This window comes from Stegodyphus dumicola, chromosome 10 (assembly GCF_044657685.1).
Source record: "Stegodyphus dumicola isolate Sdum_Otavi_A_Nest chromosome 10, ASM4465768v1".
Lineage (NCBI taxonomy): Eukaryota > Metazoa > Arthropoda > Arachnida > Araneae > Eresidae > Stegodyphus > Stegodyphus dumicola.
In genome coordinates, this window is record NC_140777.1 from 145,051,941 (window position 1) to 145,075,085 (window position 23,145).

General features: G+C 34.4%; 1 protein-coding gene across 1 annotated transcript in view; it reads right to left on the reverse strand.

Moving 5' to 3' along the window:
- Nucleotides 1-23,145, reverse strand: part of LOC118195808 (methylthioribulose-1-phosphate dehydratase) — a 46,451-nt gene that overhangs the window by 21,864 nt on the left and 1,442 nt on the right. The window contains exon 2 of the mRNA XM_035367141.2: nt 11,446-11,540. Coding sequence (XP_035223032.1) covers nt 11,446-11,540 — 95 coding nt within the window. The remainder of the gene's footprint in view (nt 1-11,445; nt 11,541-23,145) is intronic.

The following is a 23,145-nucleotide window of genomic DNA, read 5'->3' on the forward strand; positions in this document are numbered from 1 at the left end:
ATGAAATGTCCTCTGCTGCCTGATGGAAGTAGATTTTCTTGTTATTAAGGAGACAGACGGTATGATCATTTATCATTTGCTCTATCTTTCATCCATGTGAGTTCACGCAGAGATAAGAGGTAGTATGAATTTTGCTCCCACATTTTGCTTCACGGTGAACGGAATATTCAGGCTTACAAGAGATTTTTTTGTATCTGCAGTTACAGCAAAGCAGACTTCAGTTGTGTAAGTTTCATCATTATTCACTGATTATTTAATTAATTTTCTAAGTATTGCTGTTCCGGCTTGTGTTCCCGACCGTTGTTACTTTAACACAGTATCGCGGTTACCCGACCCTCCTTCCTTCTGCTGAGAAGAAATAAAATAATAATAAAAAAAAAAAAAAAAAAAAAAAAAAAAAAAAAAAAAAAGAAACTTTAGCATTCTCTCCCCCCCCCCTCCTATCAAGAAAAAGAAACTTTAGCATTCTTCCCTCCTCTCAGACTCGCACACAAGCAGCGCAGGGGTGCGCTTGTAATCGAATACTACTCTAAATCCACCCTTTCCAAAATCGCTTTTATTATATATATATATATATATATTTCAGAACAAGAAGGAAAAGATTGTCAACCGCCATCTTTGGCCACATAAGAGTAGTAATCATGTTACGACTGTCAGTGTATTTGATTTATTTTTTTTTTTTATTAGTACTACACATCATTCGTGCCAAGCGCGTGTTTGCATTCAGCTCAAGCAGTGTTTTCCTTTATTAGTGCTACAGTGCAATTCCTCATCCAAGTTCGTATCTGTGAAAGTGTGTGCACTGCTTATTTTGAAAGAGATTTTAACGCTTACGAAGCATTTACCTCTTACATACCCCAGTCCAAACTAGTGCTATATAGCACATACTCAATATATGTAAAGAATATTTTTGAGATTTCACCATACATGTCCTTATTCATTATTAATACCAGAAGTTTAAGCATCGTGTTCTCGCAGTACGGTACATACTTTATCGGCAGTGTATGCGATTTGATTGTACATCTCATTCAAGTTTAATGCTACGAAGAGCTCCAGTATTCATCATACTATTATTCAGTGCTTTCATATAGTGCGTGTGAATATTATTCAGTACTTACTTAGGGCAGTGAAAAGTACGTGTATTGTGCTCAAGTATTCCTTTTTTTTTTTTTTTCTACACAGCGCTGGTTACAGTGTACAGAGTGCGCAATTTTTATTCAGTGCTTACCGTGAATGTGTGCACATGTTATTGCTCTTTCTTTTTCTTTTTTAATCTTTTCTCTCATAGTGCTACAGCGCAAACTCAATATTTATGCAAGATAATTTATTTATGAGATTTCTTCATATAGTGCGTGTGAATATTATTCAGTACTTACTTAGGGCAGTGAAAAGTACGTGTATTGTGCTCAAGTATTCCTTTTTTTTTTTTTTTTTTTCTACACAGCGCTGGTTACAGTGTACAGAGTGCGCAATTTTTATTCAGTGCTTACCGTGAATGTGTGCACATGTTATTGCTCTTTCTTTTTCTTTTTTAATCTTTTCTCTCATAGTGCTACAGCGCAAACTCAATATTTATGCAAGATAATTTATTTATGAGATTTCTTCATACATCTCCTAATCAAATTTTCAGTGCTGTGAAAGTATAGTGTTCTTGCAGTTATCTCATCTTATAGTGCTATAGTGCATACTTTACTGTCAGTTTATGTGATTTGATTGCGCATCTTCTCATTCGAGTATAGTCCTAGAAAGCGTGTGCATCGTGTTCTAGTAGTCATTTTGTTATTACTCAGTGCTGTGTAATAGTGTGCGTGATTATCACTCTGTGCTTACTTAGAACTGTTTAGTATATACGGTTAAGTGTGTGCGTCACATTTTATATAAAACAAATATATATATATATATATATATATATATATTTTCTCTTATAGTGCTACAGCCCATACTCAATGTACAAGAAAGTCTATTAGATTATGAGGTTTCATTATACATCACTTCATCCACTTTTAGTGGCGTGAAAGTGCACGCATTGTGTTCTCGCAACTATCTAATCTATTATTGCTACGGTACATGCTTAGTACTCTAGCCCAAGTGCAGCGATCTGATCGTGCATCTCCTCATTCAAGTTTAGCGTTGTGAAGTGTGTGTCGATTGTGTTCCGCTACCTTTCCTTACAGTGCTATCGTGTAAACTCAGTATTCCTGGAATATTGCAGGTGCATGTGTACCTATCATTCATCTCCTCATTCGTTTTTTATGCTCTGAAAGCATCTTCTTTGTGTTCTCTTACTTACTATGCCTTCGGATACTCCCCCATCACCAGCCGGCACGGAGCATAATATTCAACATTCTCCCCCTTCTGTTAAAGGTGCCGCTAGCACATCGACACTTAACTCCAGGTTGGAAGCAATTAACCACATCTGTAACCAACTCCAGTTATTCATCTTACTAGCAAAGGAATCTTGCAGATTAAACGCTTCTGAAAGAGAAGCAATTTACATCTTTTGTGAACACCGTTCGCATAACGTTAACGGAACAAGGGGTTTATCTCGCCCAGTTACAGGGACAAGTCTTGGCTCTGCAACAACAGCAACTCGCACACAGTTTACAGCCACCTCACGAGAATCCTCAACATTCCGAGTCTTATCAAGCAGTGAAATCCTTAGCCCCAGAAGAACAGTCCACAAAAGAATATCCCTTCACTGAGGTGACACGAAAGAAGCGAAAAACTTCACCACCTTCAAGATCTTCTCCAGTTCTATCGGAGTACGTTCTATTATTAAGGTCAAAGAACTCCACACGGACACCCGAAGGAATTAAAGCTCAACTTTCGGCAGATTTGAAACCCTCCTAGCTAGGGATCACTTTAGTGCAGATTCGGCCCACAAGGTCCAGAGAGCTTCTCATCCGGTGTCGAGAAAAAGCTCACCTGCTACGCCTGAAACAGGCAATCGAGGATAGGCCAGCACTACTAGAGACACTTGAATTTCGGGAGCCCAAGCCAAGAAGGGAAAGTGTAATTATTTTTGGAGTACCTGAGAATTTAGGAAAAGAAGATCTAACAGCAGCACTTGTAGACCAACTGCCCAATTTCAATCTCAGTGCTTTTCAAATACGAGCAAGCCGTTCCGGGCAAAGCGGAAGGAAAAACTGAGTGATAGACATAGACCCTAAGTCAGCAGAACACCTAGTTAAGCTAGGCCGTCTTTTAATGGGTTTTGAGTCTTGTCCTCTCCGTCCGTACATTAGAATCATACGCTGTTACAACTGCCAGGAGTTCGGTCACTATAGCAGGAACTGTAAAAACGCTCCAGTTTGGGCGAAGTGTGGTAACAGCCACCTGATGCAGGAGTGTAGCTCGGAAAAAGTGAGTTGCACTAATTGCTGCAGTAGTAATTCTGAAAAGGGGACCTCTTTCAGCACAGATCACCCAGCTACTTCAAGTTCCTGCCCAGTGTATGGAGACCATTTCGAGAGCCTGAGAAGGACTAAGCTAAGAACTAAACCAAGATGACACTAAATAAACATATAGCAGGTCTTCGATTTTTACAGTGTAACTTGCAGAAGTGCTATGCAGCAACCATAAATACGCTGCAAGTAATGACACATACTGCTGCCAATGTCGGAATCTTCCGAGACATACGTTTACAACGGAGCGATTCCCAGTGTTCCAACACACAGCAGAACGTTTCTCTCAAAGAATCAGCTAGTTGCGATTATTTACAGTGGCCCTCTTTCCCCTCTCCTAATGAAAATCACAGAGCATACAGTCTCCATCAGACTAGACACTAGTAATTGCAGCATTGATATTATTGCTGTGTATCTACCCCCGAGCGAAGATATTACCTCTCTATTAGAAGTTAATTCTAACCTTCTAACTGGGGCATCACACTGTATAATAGCAGGAGACTTTAACGCCACCGGTCAACTATGGGGTGCTGACTCGGAGAACCGAAGGGTAATTGCGGTACTAGAATTCTTAGACAGTAAGCATTTCATTGTCATCAACGCTCAGGACTCACCGCATACCTTTGAAACATCTAGAGCACGAGGGTGGCCAGATCTGACAATATCAACTCCCAATACAACTCCGTACATACAAGATTGGACAGTGAGTGGCCTGCCGTCACTCAGTGATCACAAAATTATTACTTACAAGCTTGATACTCCTATAGACTACATAATAAAGAAAAGATTCAAAACAGCATTTGGAGGACATTCCGTTTTAAGGGAACACATTCGAGCGCATGTAGAGAAATTTATCAAAGGTTTCAACAACTGCCAGGACAGTAACTCCTTAGATAATCTCTACGACTTACTAGTTACAAAAATAGTGCAAGCCGCCCACAAAGCATATCGTTTGAAATCTGTAAAGGCAAAACACTCGATATCCTGATAGTCACCAGAGCTTAACACAGAGAGGAGCAGAGTTCGGGCACTTCGCAGAAAAGCACAATCCACGGTAGATCCATATCTACGGCAACTCAAAATGGTAACATACAATAAAGCCAGAGCTTTATATAAAAGAAAAATTAAAGAGGCCAAGTTAATCTCATGGAGAACTTACTGTAGTAATGTCACTAAAGCCTTTGGACCTACTCAAAAGATAACATATATAACAAGGTGTTTCGTCCTACGACCCTTTCGCCTATGGTGAATAGCACTGCCTCATCCAACATCGAAGTAATCAGTGAGATCATAAATGCAGTTTTTCGATGATGATGAAGAGGATTTCTTAGAGGAGCAAGAGGAAGCGAGAAAAACCTACAGTATGAAATTTCGCCAAGTTACCAGAAGAGACAAACTCCCTCCTACGCAAATGGAAGTGGACAACATCATACGTACTCTGGCACCCAAAAAAGCTCCAGGTCCGGATGGAATTGATAATATCATCATTAGAGAGATACACAGAGAATTCCCAAAACTATTCCTTGTGGTCATTTCAGCTTGCTGGAAACATCAGTACTTTCCTAAAAATATGAAGATGGCAGAAGTGGCGTTATTCCTAAAATCAGGCAAAACTCCGGCAGAACCTTCATCTTACAGGCCAGTCTGTCTACTGCCAGCGCTCGGTAAGGTATTGGAAAGAGTAATTCTTTACAGACTGGACTTCTTCCTGCAAAGGAACAACGCTCTGCATCCCAACCAATATGGATTCCGAATGGGCAACTCAACTGAACATGTCATAAAAGACTTAATGGCCAATATCAAACAGAACAAGGATAACAATTGGCACTCACTGGCAATAGCCATTGACATCAAGGGAGCCCAACAGGCCTTATTACCATCCTTCGCTCGTACCTTCAAGATCGAAGTGTACAAGTAACATCAAACAGCGGCATTTATGTCAAAAATGTCTTTAGAGGGTGCCCACAGGGGTCATGCCTTGGACCAACCCTGTGGAATATAGTGGCAAACTCGGCATTTCGTCAGTTTGAGAGCTTAAAATACGCTCGAATCATAGCCTATGCGGATGATTTTATGCTAGTTGTGGCAGGAAGGAGTAACCTCGAAATGAGATCTCAATACTGTCTTGATCTGTTCTCCCAATGGGCCAGAGCACATAAGCTTCAGATTTCGGCAGAGAAAACTAAAGCTTTACTCATAGGACGCAGCAGGCAGCTAAGACGCAACCCAAGCATTAAACTCTATGGGATGCCGGTAAAATGTTTCCCCCAATTGAAATATCTTGGGCTATTACTCGACAACAGACTTTCTTGGATGCCACATGTCAGGAATCTTAAGACTCGAATTAGCATCCTAAGCAACAACATGAGACACATGACTTCATATAAATGGGGTATCTCATCTAAGCTACTAAAAATTTGGCACAGAACCATTACAGAAAGAGTAATAACTTATGGAGCAGCAATCTGGGGTGGCGAACTTACCTCTCATATGAAAAGATCCCTGCTCTCTATTCAGAGACAGCAGCTACTTCAAGTATGCAGGGCCTACCGTACCACGTCAACACTAGCCCTACAACAACTAGCAGGAATTCCTCCCCTAGATTGGATAGTAGAAAGGGAGGCAGCTATCGTAAGGGTTACCAGGCTGGGTCAAACTTCAACACTCTGAAGTCATAGTTATCACCACTCGGACTACGAGGAGCAAAACAACTACAATAACTTTCATCCAGCAGCTTTTAATCTCTCCGACAGTATCAGTATAAACGACCAACCAATTCAGAGGTACAGTAATAACCTTTTCACAGATGGCTCCAAAACTGAGAACGGCACGGGCAGCGCCTTCTGTAGACTAGAAAATGGAGTTGAACCATTCGAGTGGAAAAGGAAATTAGGCTTGAACAACTCGGTATACCAAGCAGAGCTTCTAGCTATCAGTGTTGCAATTAGATATGCGAACACATGTCAACAGGAGAAATTCTCCATACTCAGTGATTCGGCATCAAGTCTGACGGCTATCGCAAGTCAAAACAGCCGGAGTCCTTTGGTATACAGAATTCAGAAACAGCTTCTGACAATGCCTATTTCACAAAGACCCACTTTAAAATGGGTTCCCGCTCACACAGGGATTCAAGGCAATGAAGCCGCTGACCTACTGGCCAAGCAGGCAGCCAACTGCACGGATATATTAGAAAGACCAACTAAACTTCCTTGGTCTCATATTAAGCGAACAACTTTGACAAGTCTGCTACAAAAATTGGCAAAGTAGATGGACAGAGGCAGAGGTAGGACGAAGGACATTTGGCTTACCGCCAAAAGTTAACATGGAAATAAAGACCCACTGTGCTAGCCTAACACAGTTCTTGACAGGTTATGGATCATTCCCAGTATACCTGAACAGATTCAGACTTGGGGATACTCCTTTCTGCGAATGCGGAGAGGAAGGCGACACGGACCATTATTACTTCCATTGTTTACATACAAGAACCTGGCACTTGAAGAAACCAGCGGACTGTGCCTGGGCAATGTGGACGACTAACACACTCAAACACAAAATAGCCCTTGATAAAATAGAGAAAACACTCAAAAACAGAATAGCCCTTGATAAAATAGAGAAAGACACTGCCTAAGCAGAAACAACCGTGGATAATATTATAATGTTTCAAATGTTCAGAACTTAAAGGAGACAACCAGAATAAGGCTTAGTGCCTAGCAGTTATCAATATGCAAAAACTGTTATTAGTATTTAATATTCAACCTTGTTAATCTGGAGTCTTCCCCGCCGTGATGGTATATAATTCCGTTTGGTTCATGTCCGTGGTCGGAAGCCATCTTAGCGGTGCACTCACTCACTCACCCACTCATCCTTACTACTGAGTACCTTCTAAGCTTCACAAGCATGATCTGGCTTTAGGAGAGTTTCCAGCAATGCCAAATTTTGCGGACAGTAGGCAATGATCAGCAGTGCCGATCCTAGAGCATTAGCCACCCTTTTTTTACAGAAATATACTATGTTTGATAATCATTTTGCCATCACTAAATTCGGCCGCCCATGTGCTGTGCATCACTTTGCTCCCCGTTAGGGTCGGCTCTGGTGATCAGTCCTTTAAAGTTATCAAGACCGTGATGGACGCTGGATGGCAATCAGGAATTTTTATTTCTTCAGTGCTTTTTCTTGTACTTCCCGGGAAGCAGGTGCTTTGGGAACAGTCAGGCCTTCTTCTATTGCCATATTGCCTGAGTCTAGTGACTTAGAATACACGCTGTTAAAGAATTATTGCAGGTACTCCTAGATTTTTTTGAAACTTTCTTTCTAGAGATGGGTTGTATATTTTGCTTTGGTGTTTCTTTCTTTTAAGTAGGTATAATAGGTTACTTTTGTTTGAAGTTGAAGTTATTCGGTTTTTATATATTATGGGGATTTTGGAAGGTAAATATTAGGATTTGGTTTGACCCTTAAGACTGTCAGAGAGTCAGAGGTTACTTTTGTTTTGAAGTTGAAGGCATTCCGTTTTTATATAATATGGAGATTATGGAAGGTAAATATTAGGATTTAGTTTGACCCTTAAGACTGTCAGAGACTACTTTTGCTTTCAAGTTGAAGGCATTCGGTTTTTATATATGGGGATTATGGAAGGTAAATATTAGGATTTGGTTTGACCCTTAAAGACTGTCAGAGAAGATACAGATTTTATTGATTTTTACAAATGCTGAATAAGATACAGTGGGGGCTAATTGGATATTCAAAAGTAGTCTGTAAGCTTCTGTGTATGTGATGTTCTTGAGAATTTGAACTGATCCTTACGACTGTCAGAAGATACAGATTTTATTGATTTTACATTTCTGAATAAGATACAGTGAGAGCTAGTTGCATATTCAAAAGTAGTCTGCAAGCTTCTGTGTTATGTGATGTTTTGGTGACCTTAAGATACTGAACATCTTTTTCTTTTTGCCAACTGGAACACGATGCATAGACAGATGATCCCCTTTGCAATTCACACAGAGTGGGGCAGCACTGCAACTGTCACTTTTGTGGGCTTCAACATTTTGCATATGTTGGGGTACCATGACAAGCAACCTCTATATGCACAAATCATTGGCACTGAAAAAAAAACAACACTGAGGTTGGCATGTATAGCCAAAATGAGCAGTGCAAACAGCCAGCTTTTACTCACTTTAGAAGATCAGGAGTTTTTAATGTTAGCATAATATGCTTGGGGAGAATCAACTGCCCATCTAATTTTCATCCTCCTAGCACCATAAACATTTTGGCTTTTAAGGAAATTGGAAAGGACCAAAACGTTCATTTGTTATATCCTGGAGTTTGTTATAGCAGGGTTTGAATATATTTGACATTAAAAAATTCAAGCTTTAAAAAAAATACAAATATGACTTATATACTTCAACTTGACCACAATTTTAGAATTGGATCACATGCCATGAAGATTATAGAATTTGTTATTTACTTAATTTGCAAAGATATTCTTTGTAATGCTGTTTTTAAGACATGAAAGCTGTCTAAAATACCAAATTTCCAAATAAATTACCTATATATTTGTATATAATAATAAAAGATCTATAATCATAGGATAAAAAAATAAGACTTTAATTAATCCCAAAGTGAAATTAATTGCCATAAAAGTATGTTTCAATGAAAACGGAGTAACATCATATATAGATGTTAAATCATAGCATCATAGATAACTGTAATATAGTAATATATTTCATAACATTATAGATAATCATATATAACATAAATCATAACATTATAAATGCCAGAAATTATGTCAGAAATTTAATTGTTTAATAACTGGAGATAATTCTGCATAAATTATGAAGATAATTCATTTTGCAAGGTTCTGCTACGTATAGAAGCTTAACTCAAAATCCTTCAGACCCTTCCAGACTGCAATGCAAGTTATCCTTTTAATTTGAAGTAATTTTAAAGTTATATGAAGATTAAATTGATCATCTTATTTAACTCTTTAAATGAAATGAATGCTTTAGTTGTGCTACAAATGAATTTCCACCACTTACAGGTATTTAAAATAACATAAGATTAAGTTAAATTCAAATTTAGATAGCAAAGTCTGAAACTATGCACAAAATAAATTACTTAAGCTGGCTCAATTAATTAAAAGTGCATATTTAAACATCAGCTAATGAGTAATTTATTAATCAGCTAGCAAGACAGCTAAAGTCTGAATAAAACTTTGCTGGAACTGGTGACAATACATAACTGCTAGGCGAGGCCGCCAGAACCTCCAAAATATTCAAACCCTTGTTTACAAACATAAAATCCTATAATTTGATATGAAATGTACAAGATAAAAAATAAAAATAAAAATGCAAAATATGCCATTTAAGTAATCAGCATGTTTTACTTCTTTGTTAAATTCTACAATAATGACAATAACTATGAAATAAAATTGTATGCACTCTTAGATCATATAAAATTATGACATGAAAAAGGAATAAAATATTTTAAAACAAATGGAATGAAAACACAATGATTATTGTTAGTACATTTGCATATTCTGTATGCAAATGAAGCTGTTAATTAAGTGTGCAGTGAAGATACTGTTCAAAATTCAGAATGATTAACCTATTGTTTCGGTAATGATTAATCTATTGTTTTAGAATGATTAACCTATTGATCTTCTCGTATATCTCGTATACAAAACTCGTATATAAGACTATCTCGTATATAAGACTGAGAAAATAACTGATTTTTTACACAACATGGGGTGGGGATATAGGCTAAAAAAAGGCAATAACAATCCAGAAATAAAGACCTTTTTTTATTTTCTTTCATTTTCTGCAATAATGTATGCAATTTTTTTCACTAATTTTGAATGCACTAGAGCTACATTAAACATTAAGAAAAATAATCACATACTCAGAGCATCAATGATGGGAAGCCCCAAAAAAAGTTCTAAACGACTCATGGAACCATCACAAAAATGTCCTAGTTCTTGTTTTACAATGGAATGTATGATACAGTTAATTAAAGAATCAGAAAGAAGGACCAAAGAAAAAACAGGATAAATACATGAGGGCACCCAAATCTTTTAAATGCTTAGAGCCCTCTAAAAGTCTTAATCCGGCACTGGAATACACTAAAATTAATTTTGAGATGGCTATAAAATGCACGGTAAACAAAATTTTGGAAGCTGGAATGGAAATGAATCACAAACAGAGCATAACTCTGAATTAACTGAAACTCATGCAAAGCAACAAAATTATCTTTAAAACATTTATGTATAAATCAGGGAGGGAAGTAAATAGTGAAATGATTTATTTAAACAATAAAAATATATTCGCTTTAAAACATATATAATGCTGTAATGAGATAACAATACAAGAATTAAATCAATAACAAATCAAACACTGAGAGTAAACTTTTACTAACAATTTCATATAACTTTTTTTTTGTTAACAGTAAATTTAATATAAATTATATATCATTTAATGAAGACTTAACTTTAACATATGACATTATAATAAATGAAAAATATACCAAGCTGTTAATGTCCATTTTATGAAAGGTGAGGAATCATCAATATTTTTAAACATATATCTCAATTATTTTAAGTTTTAAAATGCAACACAAATGACAAATTTAAAATTCATTATACGGTACAAAGTCCAAAATCTAGATGTAATAAATCTTGAATGATTCTAAGATCCTTAAATATGACCTCCTAAAAAATGAATACAGGAATAAAATTAAACCCTCCTATAAAATCTGGGAATAAAGAATATAACAACAAAGAAGGGATGTGTGCTGTAATGGGATATTCCTACCAATATCCCAATACCCACAGTATCTTAACAGTAATTTACTGAATTTTGTTGAAAACTATTAGAAAATTAATAGCAAAACGATATAGAAATAGCTTTTGTGGTATGATTAAATTTGATATTTCTTGATGCAAAAATTAATAAGTTTCCCCTTCCTCCCTCAAACTACAGACTATATAACACAAATACTCTTACATACAAATGAATATTGTTACACATTTTATTAATTTTTCATATACCCATGTTTGATGCTTATGCCACCTCCAGTTCCAGTTACCCATCCGAGATCATAAAACTGTTTGCATAGTTCAGGAATAAGACGTCGAGGATGCTCCTAAATATACATAACATATCCAAGAAATTTAGGCAAAATTTAGATAGTATAATTTTTATTATATTATTACATTTCGGTAATGCATACATTTTGGTAATTACACAATTTATATTATTTAATTATTCAAATATTACGTAAAATATAGACTAAAACTAAGCACAAATAAAATGGATAATCAATAATGTTAAAAAATACAGATAACATATAAATTATATCTATTCAACTCCTACAATTATTTCAATTGAGATGAGAGCTAGAAAAAACAATTGTATTAAAAAATAGTAAGAGAACATATAACAAGCAAAGTTGATACTTTTTATTACCATACTAATACTAAAATAGGTTAGAGTAGACTGAAGGGTACCCCTTGTATTATCACGAAGTTGTTTCATTTATGGTAACCTAAGTAGTTGAACGTTCTGTAAATATACTTTTACCTAGAATTGGGCGCTCTTTTGACTTTTTAAGTGAAAATATATCGATGTGTACATGGACAAAATCAAGGGAGTGCGCAGTGACAAGTTTGTACAATTCTCTGATGTTTTTATAATTGAAAATAGGTCCACGTGTACATGGATAAAGTCAAGTCAAGGAAGTGTGCAATGCCTAGTTTGTGGAATTCTGTGACCTTTTTTTAAGTGAAAATGAGCCAATGGATACCAAGTTTGTGTAATTCTTTGACTTGTTATTTTGGCTTCGTGTAGCAGTGATCTTTTGCCAAGGAATACCCGTAAATATACTTTTACCTTAAAATAATATTAACAAACTCCATATAACATTAAATGCTCAAAGACATAATACAATTGCCAGAACTGTAGTTAGGGTTTTCAGCACCCAGGGGCAACTTAAGATTTCATGGTCTAATCTTTGGAATATGGTAACGGGTAGTTTGGCGACATTTTGATAAGGTGATAAAGGTTACTAGCTAGGGCTTTAGCAATAATCTGAGAAGTATACAATTTGAATCACAGATTATTTTGTCTCAGAGAAATGAGACATGTAATGTGACACTTTCCGGAAAATTCCAATCAGGATTTTAGCTAAGCTAAAGTGCAGAATCGCCCACCTATTTGTTTGGCTCTTTTTACAAGAGTAAGAAGAATTTGATTTTCGTCAATTTTCTTTGACTTTTCAAGTGAAAATAGATCAATGTGTACATGGATAAAGTCAAGAGTGTGCGCAATGTCATTTTTGTGCAAGTCTGGGATGTTTTTTTAAGTGAAAATAGGTCGACCTGTACATGGATACTGTGTATATGTAATTCTTAAAAACGCGGCAAGCAGTGGGCGATTCTAGACTTTCTCCCAATTTCGCACCTAATTTTCATCATGATTACGCACTTTTGTTTCAGAAAAGTTCTAGCATAACCGTAATTCAGCTAGCAGATTGTTAGGAAAAATGTTGAGTTAAAAAAAAAAAAAAAAACCTGCCTTTACTTCGTGAAAACAAAATGGTGTCCCCCCCCCAAAAAAAAAACAACTAGCAGGTTGCTGTAGCAGGGTTGGTCGCCAAAGTTTCGCCAAATTACCATAATCCGAAGAAGTTTAACAAATACAGTTTATCAAATTTAAAATATTTTAGGAAGCGGTTTTAAAGAACTGACTCAAATCCAATTCTGGCAATATGACAATTTTTATGATTTTTCTTCACAGTTTCAGAAATATTAATTAACAGACATCTGCCTAGAAAAGGATACTTTTATTGAAGGAAATAATTTGGAATACAGTTTCATACTGAGAAAAAAACAGAGGCACCCGTATTTTTTGCAGTTAAGAACTAAACTCGGGCTAAGCTGTCAGTAATAAGAAGCTTCAGATACTCGATCAACTGCGAATCCAAATATTAATTGCACTTTCTTAGACAGCCCCCCCCACATGAAAGGGCATTTATAAATGAGACAGCTTTCATTTACCTTTAAAATATAAGTCATGAACGGATTCATATGTTTAGCTGGTTGATCTTTACAATATGGTAACTGGTAGTTTGGCGACATTTTGGAGGCGATAAAGGTTACTACCTGGCACTTTGGTAATAATGTGAGCAGTACTCAGTTCCGATTACGCATTATTTTGTGTGAGGGAAATGAGAGATCATGGGATATGCCATGTGATATTAATGGACGAATTATGGTTCTTTAATCGGAAAAGTGGGGAAATCTGGAAATTTTGTATTTGGCTTTATTCTGTGTTGTGTGAAACAGTGTTCATGAATTTTTGGATCCCATGGCCGTAACTAAAGTGAATTCGAAATGGGTATTTATGTATGTATTAATTTAATGTATGTGCTCATTTATATTTTAAGTAGTGTTTTTGAATTTAATTATATTTTAATTAAATGATAGCTATTTTGTGAATTTTATGTTTGTAGGAATTTGGTATACATTTTAGTTGAAGTAAACGTGCATGGAAATAATTTAAATATCTGACAATAAGTATTTGTAATGGTTTCGGTATGAATTTGTTGGTGACGTGTATAATGAAATAGATGATTTAGAGGTAAAACTTTTTGGATATTTTATTTATTTTATGTTCATTACTTTTTCGCGATCAGGTAATTTCATATATGTTCTTTTTACCGGGTTTAAAGATTGAGAAAATTGTCATGTATTTTCGTGAAATTTTTCTAATTTATGAGAAAAAAGCAGTGTGCATGGATATAGTGAAGAGTGTGCGCAATGCCATTTTTGTGCAATTCTGGGATGTTTTTTTAAGTAAAAATAAGTCGACGTGTACATGGTTTAGTGATATTTTAATTAAATGATAGTTATTTTGTGAATTTTATGTTTGTAGGAATTTGGAATACGTTTAAGTTGAAATAAATGTGCATGGAAATAATTTAAATATTTGATACTAAGTATTTGTAATGCTTGCGGTATGAATTCGTTGGTGACGTGTATAATGTAATAGATGATTTAGAGGTAAAAGTTTTTGGATATTTTATTTATTTTATATGTGGAAATGTTCATATTTGTAAAGGGTAAATACTTTTTCGCGATCAGGTAATTTCATATATGTTCTTTTTACCGGGTTTAAAGATTGAGAAAATTGTCATGTATTTTCGTGAAATTTTTCTAATTTATGAGAAAAAAGCAGTGTGCATGGATATAGTGAAGAGTGTGCGCAATGCCATTTTTGTGCAATTCTGGGATGTTTTTTTAAGTAAAAATAAGTCGACGTGTACATGGTTTAGTGATATTTTAATTAAATGATAGTTATTTTGTGAATTTTATGTTTGTAGGAATTTGGTATATGTTTAAGTTGAAATAAACGTGCATGGAAATAATTTAAATATTTGATACTAAGTATTTGTAATGCTTGCGGTATGAATTCGTTGGTGACGTGTATAATGTAATAGATGATTTAGAGGTAAAAGTTTTTGGATATTTTATTTATTTTATATGTGGAAATGTTCATATTTGGAAAGGGTAAATACTTTTTCGCGATCAGGTAATTTCATATATGTTCTTTTTACCGGGTTTAAAGATTGAGAAAATTGTCATATATTTTCGTGAAATTTTTCTAATTTATGAGAAAAAAGCAGTGTACATGGATATAGTGAAGAGTGTGCGCAATGCCATTTTTGTGCAATTCTGGGATGTTTTTTTAAGTAAAAATAAGTCGGCGTGTACATGGTTTATGTGTATGTGTTATTTTGAAAAACGCGTAAGGAGTATGGTATTGTGCACTTTTTCTCAATTTTGCAGTGAATATTTGTCATGATTAAGCAGTTTTGTTAGATAAAATTTCTAGCATAAGTGTAATTCGGCTAGTAGATTGGTGGAAGAAGTGTTCAGTAGATAAAAAGAAAAGAAACATGTCTTTACTTCGTGAAGACAAAATGGCGGCGGGAAAAAAAAATAGAGGGTTGCTGTAGGAGAGTTGGTCGCCAAATTTTCGCCAAAAAACGCCAAGTTAATAAGTTAGTTACCATAATGTAAAGATCAACCGTTTAGATCTCAGGTACTGATTAAGATATGAACAACTAGTTTATTTTTTTAATTACAGATGCTTTCTCTACACAGTCACTCATATGAATCGATATCCGACATTGTAAAGGATATACAGTCAAAAGTCGTTAATCCGGACTCGTCGGGACTTCGGCGATTCCGGATTATCGATTTTTCCGGATTATAGATCATCAGTTTAAATCTCGTAAGATGGCATGCAGAAATTCTAAAATTAAAAATATGAAACCGTAATTTATGAAATAAAGAACAATTATGATCTAAAGGGTATCAAAATTTGCAAAAAGAAAAAGCTTAATATTTATTTGTTTACTTTATTAAACATTTCTTTCAATGTAAGTTGTTTAAGTTTTGCTTCGTTTCATGTGATAATACTTTCTCTTTAATTCTATTAAACAGACATAATTTCTTGTTCAGTTACAAAGTTACGCTGTTCAAGTCCTATAATTGCTGTGTCGAGAACACCGACTAATTTGTCAATCGAATTTTTTTCGTTTTCAATAACCTCTGTTACTTTCTTCGCTATCGAAAGCAAATTATAATGACGAGGAACTTGTTTTAAATCATATCAAAGACAGAGCATATCGAGATGAAATACTACATTTGGTAAGGAATTATAAGCCAAATAAAATAAAAACATCTGCGCTGAAGATAAAGATAGTGTTGACAGATCAACTTCCAATTCATTACGCGCCCGCCGCGCGGCGATCCCCCCGCCGAGCAGCGTGAGATTGATGAACAGATTTCAGATTTCAAAACATACTTTCGCTTTAGATCCTTTACATATTAACAAATATATATCGGAAATTCTATTTGATATAATCGAAAGTTTAAGCTTACTTTTATAAAATTGCTCTTACAGTCTGCAAAAAATAATAAGCCGGATCCAATTCGAAAATTAAGGAACAACGCAATCATCAACATTAACTGAAATAGATAATTAGATAATTTTAGCTTATACGTCCATTATAATAAAACGCGCACGCGAAAACGTATTCTGCACTTGCGTACACTCATATGCGCAGTCGTAAAGGGTCTTACGCGCACGCGTAAACGCCTATGCGCATGTGTCAACGCGGCGCATTGGCAGAAAGTTTTTAGTTTTGAGGTCCGGATTATAGATCATTCCGAATTATGGGTGTCCGAATTAACGACTTTTGACTGTATAAGTTTCATTAATTTTCCTTCACTCAAAAGAACACATGGTAATATCAGCAGATAACATTATCATCACACTAAGTCCTCTCCTCATGCCCCACAATTTACAAATACACAACTTAAAAATCAAATGGTAAATAACATACTGTTGCCAACTGTGTGCAAGTCATGGGTAATTGTGATCAGGGGGGATAATTTTTGAGGTTCAGGAAATGCATTACCGATTGTTGAAAATCTGAAAACTGGTAACCAAGGCCAACTTCTGCTCAAGGCCTGCCAGTATGAAAATATTCTTTTATGTTTTCAGGGGCCTTCATGAAATTTCTACTGACTGCAAGATGGTGCTAATCTTCTGCTACACCTTGTAATATTTATAATAAGGAGAAATGTATCAGAAACAAATATTGTCTTGTTATATGCAAAATTTAAAAACGATTCATCTGCAGTAGTCAGAAATTATACATTTGTTTTTAATAAAAGTATTTTTATTTAGAAAGAAAGCATGAAATTTCAAGTTAGTCCACTTTTTTTTTCATATATAAACACCAGCTAAATGATCCTGATTTTAATTCCTGCCTGCATCTAGACATACAATATTTTTAATTGTTCTTATTAGAGATATTTATTATAATTTAAAGCATGTTTTACTTTGTGTTACTATAGTACAAAGTTAGTAGATAGCTTCAGAACACGTACTACAGTCAAAAGTCTTTAATCCGGACTTGTTGGGACTTTGGCAATTCCGGATTACTGATTTTTTCCGGATTATAGATCATCAGTTTAAATCTGGCAAGATGGCATGCAGAAATTATAAAACTACAAATATGAAACCGTAATTTATGAAATAAAGAACAATTATGATCTAATGGGTATCAAAATTTACAAAAAAAAAAAGCTCAATATTTCTTTGTTTACTTAATTAAACATTTCTTTCAATGTAAATTGTTTAAGTTGCTACGTTTTATGTGATAATACTTTCTCTTTAATTCTATAAACAGACATAGTTTCTTGTTCAGTTACAAAGTTCCGCTGTTCAAGTCCGATAATTGCCAAGTCAAAAATACTAGTTTGTCAATCAAAATTTTTTGTTTTCAATAACCTGTGTGTCACTTTCTTCACTATCGGAAGCAAATTATAATGGATGAGGAATTTGATTTAAATCATATCAAAGACGGAGTACATCGAGATGAAATACTACATTTAGTAAGGAATTATAAGCGAAATAAAATAAAAACATCTGCCCTGAAGATAAGGATAGTGCTGACAGATCAACTTCCAATTCATTGCGCGCGCACCGCGACGACCCCCCCATCCCGCAGAGCAGCCTGAAATTGATAAACAGATTTCGGAAAGGTTAGAGAAACAAAGGATATGCCTTTATCCATTTTTTGTAGCAATTCCACTTTTTGTTTGATGGACATTGAAACATGCTTTCACTTTGTAGATAGATCCTTTGGCAGCTACAGAATCGGAGATTCTATTTGACATAATCGAAAGTTCAAGCTTACTTTTATAAAATTGCTCTTAACACTCTGCAAAAAATAGTAAGCCGGATCCTATTCGAAGATTAAGGAACAACGCAATCTGCAACATTAACTGAAATAGATAATTTTAGCTTAGCTTATATCGTCCGTTATACATTAAACGTGCATGCGTAAACGTATTATGCACATGTGCACTCGCATATGCGCATGCGTAGACGAGTATGCGCATGCGTGAACGCATTATGCGTTGACGTATGCGCAAAAAGTTTGTAGCTTTGAGGTCCGGATTATAGATCATTCCGGATTAACAACTTTTGACTGTACAATTGTGTTTTAGATTTGATTGGTGTTAACATTACAAAATTCGAAATTGAATTAAATGTGTTGCAGCAATTTACATTTTCAATGTTAAAGAATCTTGGACTGTTCCAATGAAAATAATGAAATTTTTTATGTTCCAATGAAAATAATGAAATTGATGCAGCTATTTATTAAATCGAACATTATACTTTTCTCAATTTGTTATAAGGAAATAAGACAAACACAGATAGGAGATATGCTAAAGAAATGAAAAGAAAAAAGAAAAAGCAACATAACTCTTATAATCACAATATACAGTCAAAAGTCTTTAATTCAGACATCTATAATCCGTACCTCAAAGCTATAAACTTTCTGTGTATGCGTAAACACATTAATGCGTTTACGCATGTGCATAATATTTTTACACATGTGCGTTTAATGTATAACGGACAGTATAAGTTAAGCTAAAATTATCTGATTACCTATTTCAGTTAATATTTCAGATTGCGTTGTTCCTTAATCTTCGAATTGGATCCGGCTTATTACTTTTCGCAGACTGTTAGACCAATTTTATAAAAGTAAGATTGAACTTTTGATTATGTCAAAAAGAATTTCTGATTCTGGAGCTGCCAAAGGATCTACAAAGCGAAAGCATGTTTCGATGTCCATCAAACAAAAAGTGGAATTGCTGCAAAAAATGGATAAAGGCATATCCTTTGTTTCTCTAACCATTCCGAAATCTGTTTATCAAATTCACGCTCCTCTGCGGAAGGGAGGGAAGACGTCGCAGCACGCGATGAACCGGAAGTTTATCTGTCAGCACTTTCCTTATCTTCAGGGCAGATGTTTTTATTTTATTCGGTTTTCTGGTTGCAATTTTCTAATTTTGACAATGCGTAATGCATACTTTACGCATGCGCGCATCAAAAGAAATGTTTAATAAAGTAAAATAAATATTAAGCTTTTTTTTAATACCCTTTAGATCATAATTGCTCTTTATTTCATAAATTATGGTTTCATATTTTTAATTTTATGATTTCTGCATCCCATCTTACCAGATTTAAACTGATGATTTATAATCCAGAAAAACCGATAATCCGGAATCACCGAAGTCCCGACGAGTCCGGATTAAAGACTTTTGACTGTATACATTTAACATTTAGTTCTGTATACCAAGTGTACAATTTAAAAACTAGGCTGAATATAAATAATACAGTCAAAAGTCTTTAATCCGTACTCGTCACGACTTTGGCGATTCCGGATTATCGATTTTTCCGGATTATAGATCACGAGTTTAAATCTGGTAAGATGGCATGCAGAAATAATAAAATTAAAAATATGAAACCATAATTTATGAAATAAAGAGCAAATATGATCTAAAGGGTATCAAAATTTATGAAAAAAAAAAAAACTTAATATTTATTTGTTTACTTTATTAAACATTTCTTTCAATGTGCACATGCGTAAAGCATACATTATGCATAGTATAAATTAGAAAATTGCAACCAGAAAACTATATGATTTGCATTTGTGATATTTATAATGACGAGGAATTTGATTTAAATCATATCAAAGACGGAGTATATCAAGATGAAATACTACATTTAGTAAGGAATTATAAGCCAAATAAAATAAAAACATCTGCCCTGAAGATAAGGATAGTGCTGACAAATCAACTTCCGGTTCATTGCGTGTTGCGACGTCTCCCCCCCGTGCAGAGCAGCGTGAAATTGATAAACAGATTTCGGAATGATTAGAGAAAAAAAGGAGCCTTTATCCATTTTTTGCAGCAATTCCACTTTTTGTTTGATGGACGTCGAAACATACTGTCCCTTTGTAGATCCAGCATCGGAAATTCCATTTGACATAATCGAAAGTTCCAACTTACTTTTATAAAATTGCTCTAACAGTCTGGAAAAAATAATAAGCCGGTTCCAATTCGAAGATTAAGGAACAACGCAATCTGCAACATTAACTAAAATAGATAATTTTAGCTTAACTTATACCATCCGTTATACATTAAACGCGCATACATAAATGTATTATGTGCATGTGTACACGCATATGCGCATGCATAAAGGTATTACGCGATTGCATCAACGCGAACTTGCGTTGACGCGTGTGCAGAAAGTTTGTAGCTTTGAGGTCCGGATTATAGACCATTCTGGATTATGGGTATCCGGATTAACGACTTTTGACTGTATAACCGCCCCACATGCCCATAATATAAGCGAAATGAGGTATTTACACAATTTTAGACAGATATGCATATAAAGTTGGGCAAAAAAGCAAGCCTATTAAATATACCCCTTAAATATACAGCAACTAGATATTTTTACCCATATACACATTTCTACCCACATACAAGAATAATAAAAATGACCTGTGTAAAAAATTTCATGGCTGGTATTGTGAAATACTGATATAGTTCGCATCAAGAATAATGTATCTATGAAATAAAATTAGTGAATTTTATGAAGCAATATTATAACCATTAAACACACATAAACGTGAGTGCCATCTAAAGCCTTAATTCACTAAGTGCATGCAGCTACTTAACATAAATTCATATATACCATTCCCATTCAAGATAAAGCAGAATGAGTTGCACACAAAGTTTTGAAAATAACAACAGGGCTTAATTTCTAAAATTAGAAGTGCTGGAGCCCTATGGAAGACCATCAGCAAAGAGGAACAAAAGTAAATAAAGAAAATGACTTTTAAAATCATTAATAAGATAAAAATTAAATAGTCAATTATTACGAAAGTAATTACTATTTAATTAATTTTAATAATTAGTATTTGTCAATTATTATTTAATTAAATATAATATATTAATTATAATTATTAAAATAAATGAAAGCTGTTTTAAAGATAAACGTAATTAAATTTAAATTAAATAAAATGTAAAGAGATAAATTAAAATTTAAGGTACTTTTCCGTTTTGCCGGCGCAAACGATAAAGTCGCCAATAATGGTACAACTGATGCCAAACGGAATATCTTCGCTGGTAAACCTTTTACACCTCATTTTCAAAACAAGTCGCAGCCATTTCTTACCAGATTGATTGTTTCTTTCAATACTGGCATACAATTACATAGAATATTTACAAAGATAATTAAATTTTATGCCCTAAGACTATTCGCGGTAATTAAGTCACTTAGGATGCAATCACACCGCTCACCCGAAGGTGAAAATATTGAAAAGGCAAAGTCAAGGGTTAAATTCATCAATTCTAATGAGAATGCACTAGTGAAGTAAAGCACTACGGTTTTACATAATTTCTCAGTAAGCTATTTGTAGGAATTGAAATAATTCTTGCATTTAAACTTGTATTCCAAATTAAGATTTAACTTTAAATTAATGCAGATAATTACTGAAAGAATTATATTTTTGTAGCGTAGTTTACGTGAGATGAGATCACTTGTTGTCACGTGATACGAATCGGCGAATCAGGATGTTGAACCATGATAGCATAGTAATTCTTAAATTGTCTTTTTACAAATTTATTGTCTTTATTATTACAAATTATAAACCATATTAAAATGTTTATGTCTTCAAAATAAAAAATTCTGAGAACTAACATTTGTTAAATTTTTTTTATGTGTATACTGTATGTTGTCGCCAACAAAGTCTGCTTGGCGAGATTTGCGCCGGCGAAGCGGAAAAGTACCAAATTTAATAAACAATTTGTAATATAATTTTATTGCAAAAAATAAAATTTTCGAGATCAAATTTTGGTTGATCTTTAGATTATGGTATCTTGGCGATTTTTTGGCGACCCTTTCCAAATATGAACATTTCCACGTATAAAATAAATAAAATATCCAAAAACTTTTACCTCTAAATTATCTATTATATTATAAATGTCACCAATGAATTCATACCGCAAACATTACAAATACTTAGTGTCAAATATTTAAATTATTTCCATGCACGTTTACTTCAACTAAAACGTATACCAAATTCCTACAAACATCAAATTCACAAAATAACTATCATTTAATTAAAATATAATGAAATTCAAAAACACTACTTAAAATATAAATAAGCACATACATTAAATTAATAAAAATTAGCTTACAATCCTAATTACTTTAAACTAAATCATTGCTAATAACAATTTTCCCAATAATACCAAATTACTTTACTTCCACCTTACATTTAGAACAATGCATAAAAATAATATCCTCAAATAATTAAAAATACTAACTTACCTAATCTTCTTCAGCAACTTGCTTACATGGTGGATACACTTTTATTATGGATTCAATAAAATTACTGAACAATTTTTTCTGCGAATTTTTCCTCCACACTTCCTCCGCTAAATAAAAAGCAAAATTCTCTTTATCACTTGCCTCGGAATGGCACTTTTTATAGCACTCCACGTGCCCTCTATTGTATTGGTATGTGCACCTGTTTCCGGATCTTTAAAATAATATTTGTGGTTCACAGCAAGATGTTTAAAACCTTCATCTTCCAAACATTCATACGATTTCCAGCAATCTGAAATAATTATAGTACCCGGTAGAATATATTCTTTTATAAAACTTAATAAACAATCTTTACTTCTATCTCGCACAACCTTAAATTAAAACATTTATTACTATCCCTTTCAATCCCACCAAACACCCATTTTCCTTCCACTCTCCTACCTCTCTGATACTTCCGCTTCCCAAACTTACTCTCATCAATTTCC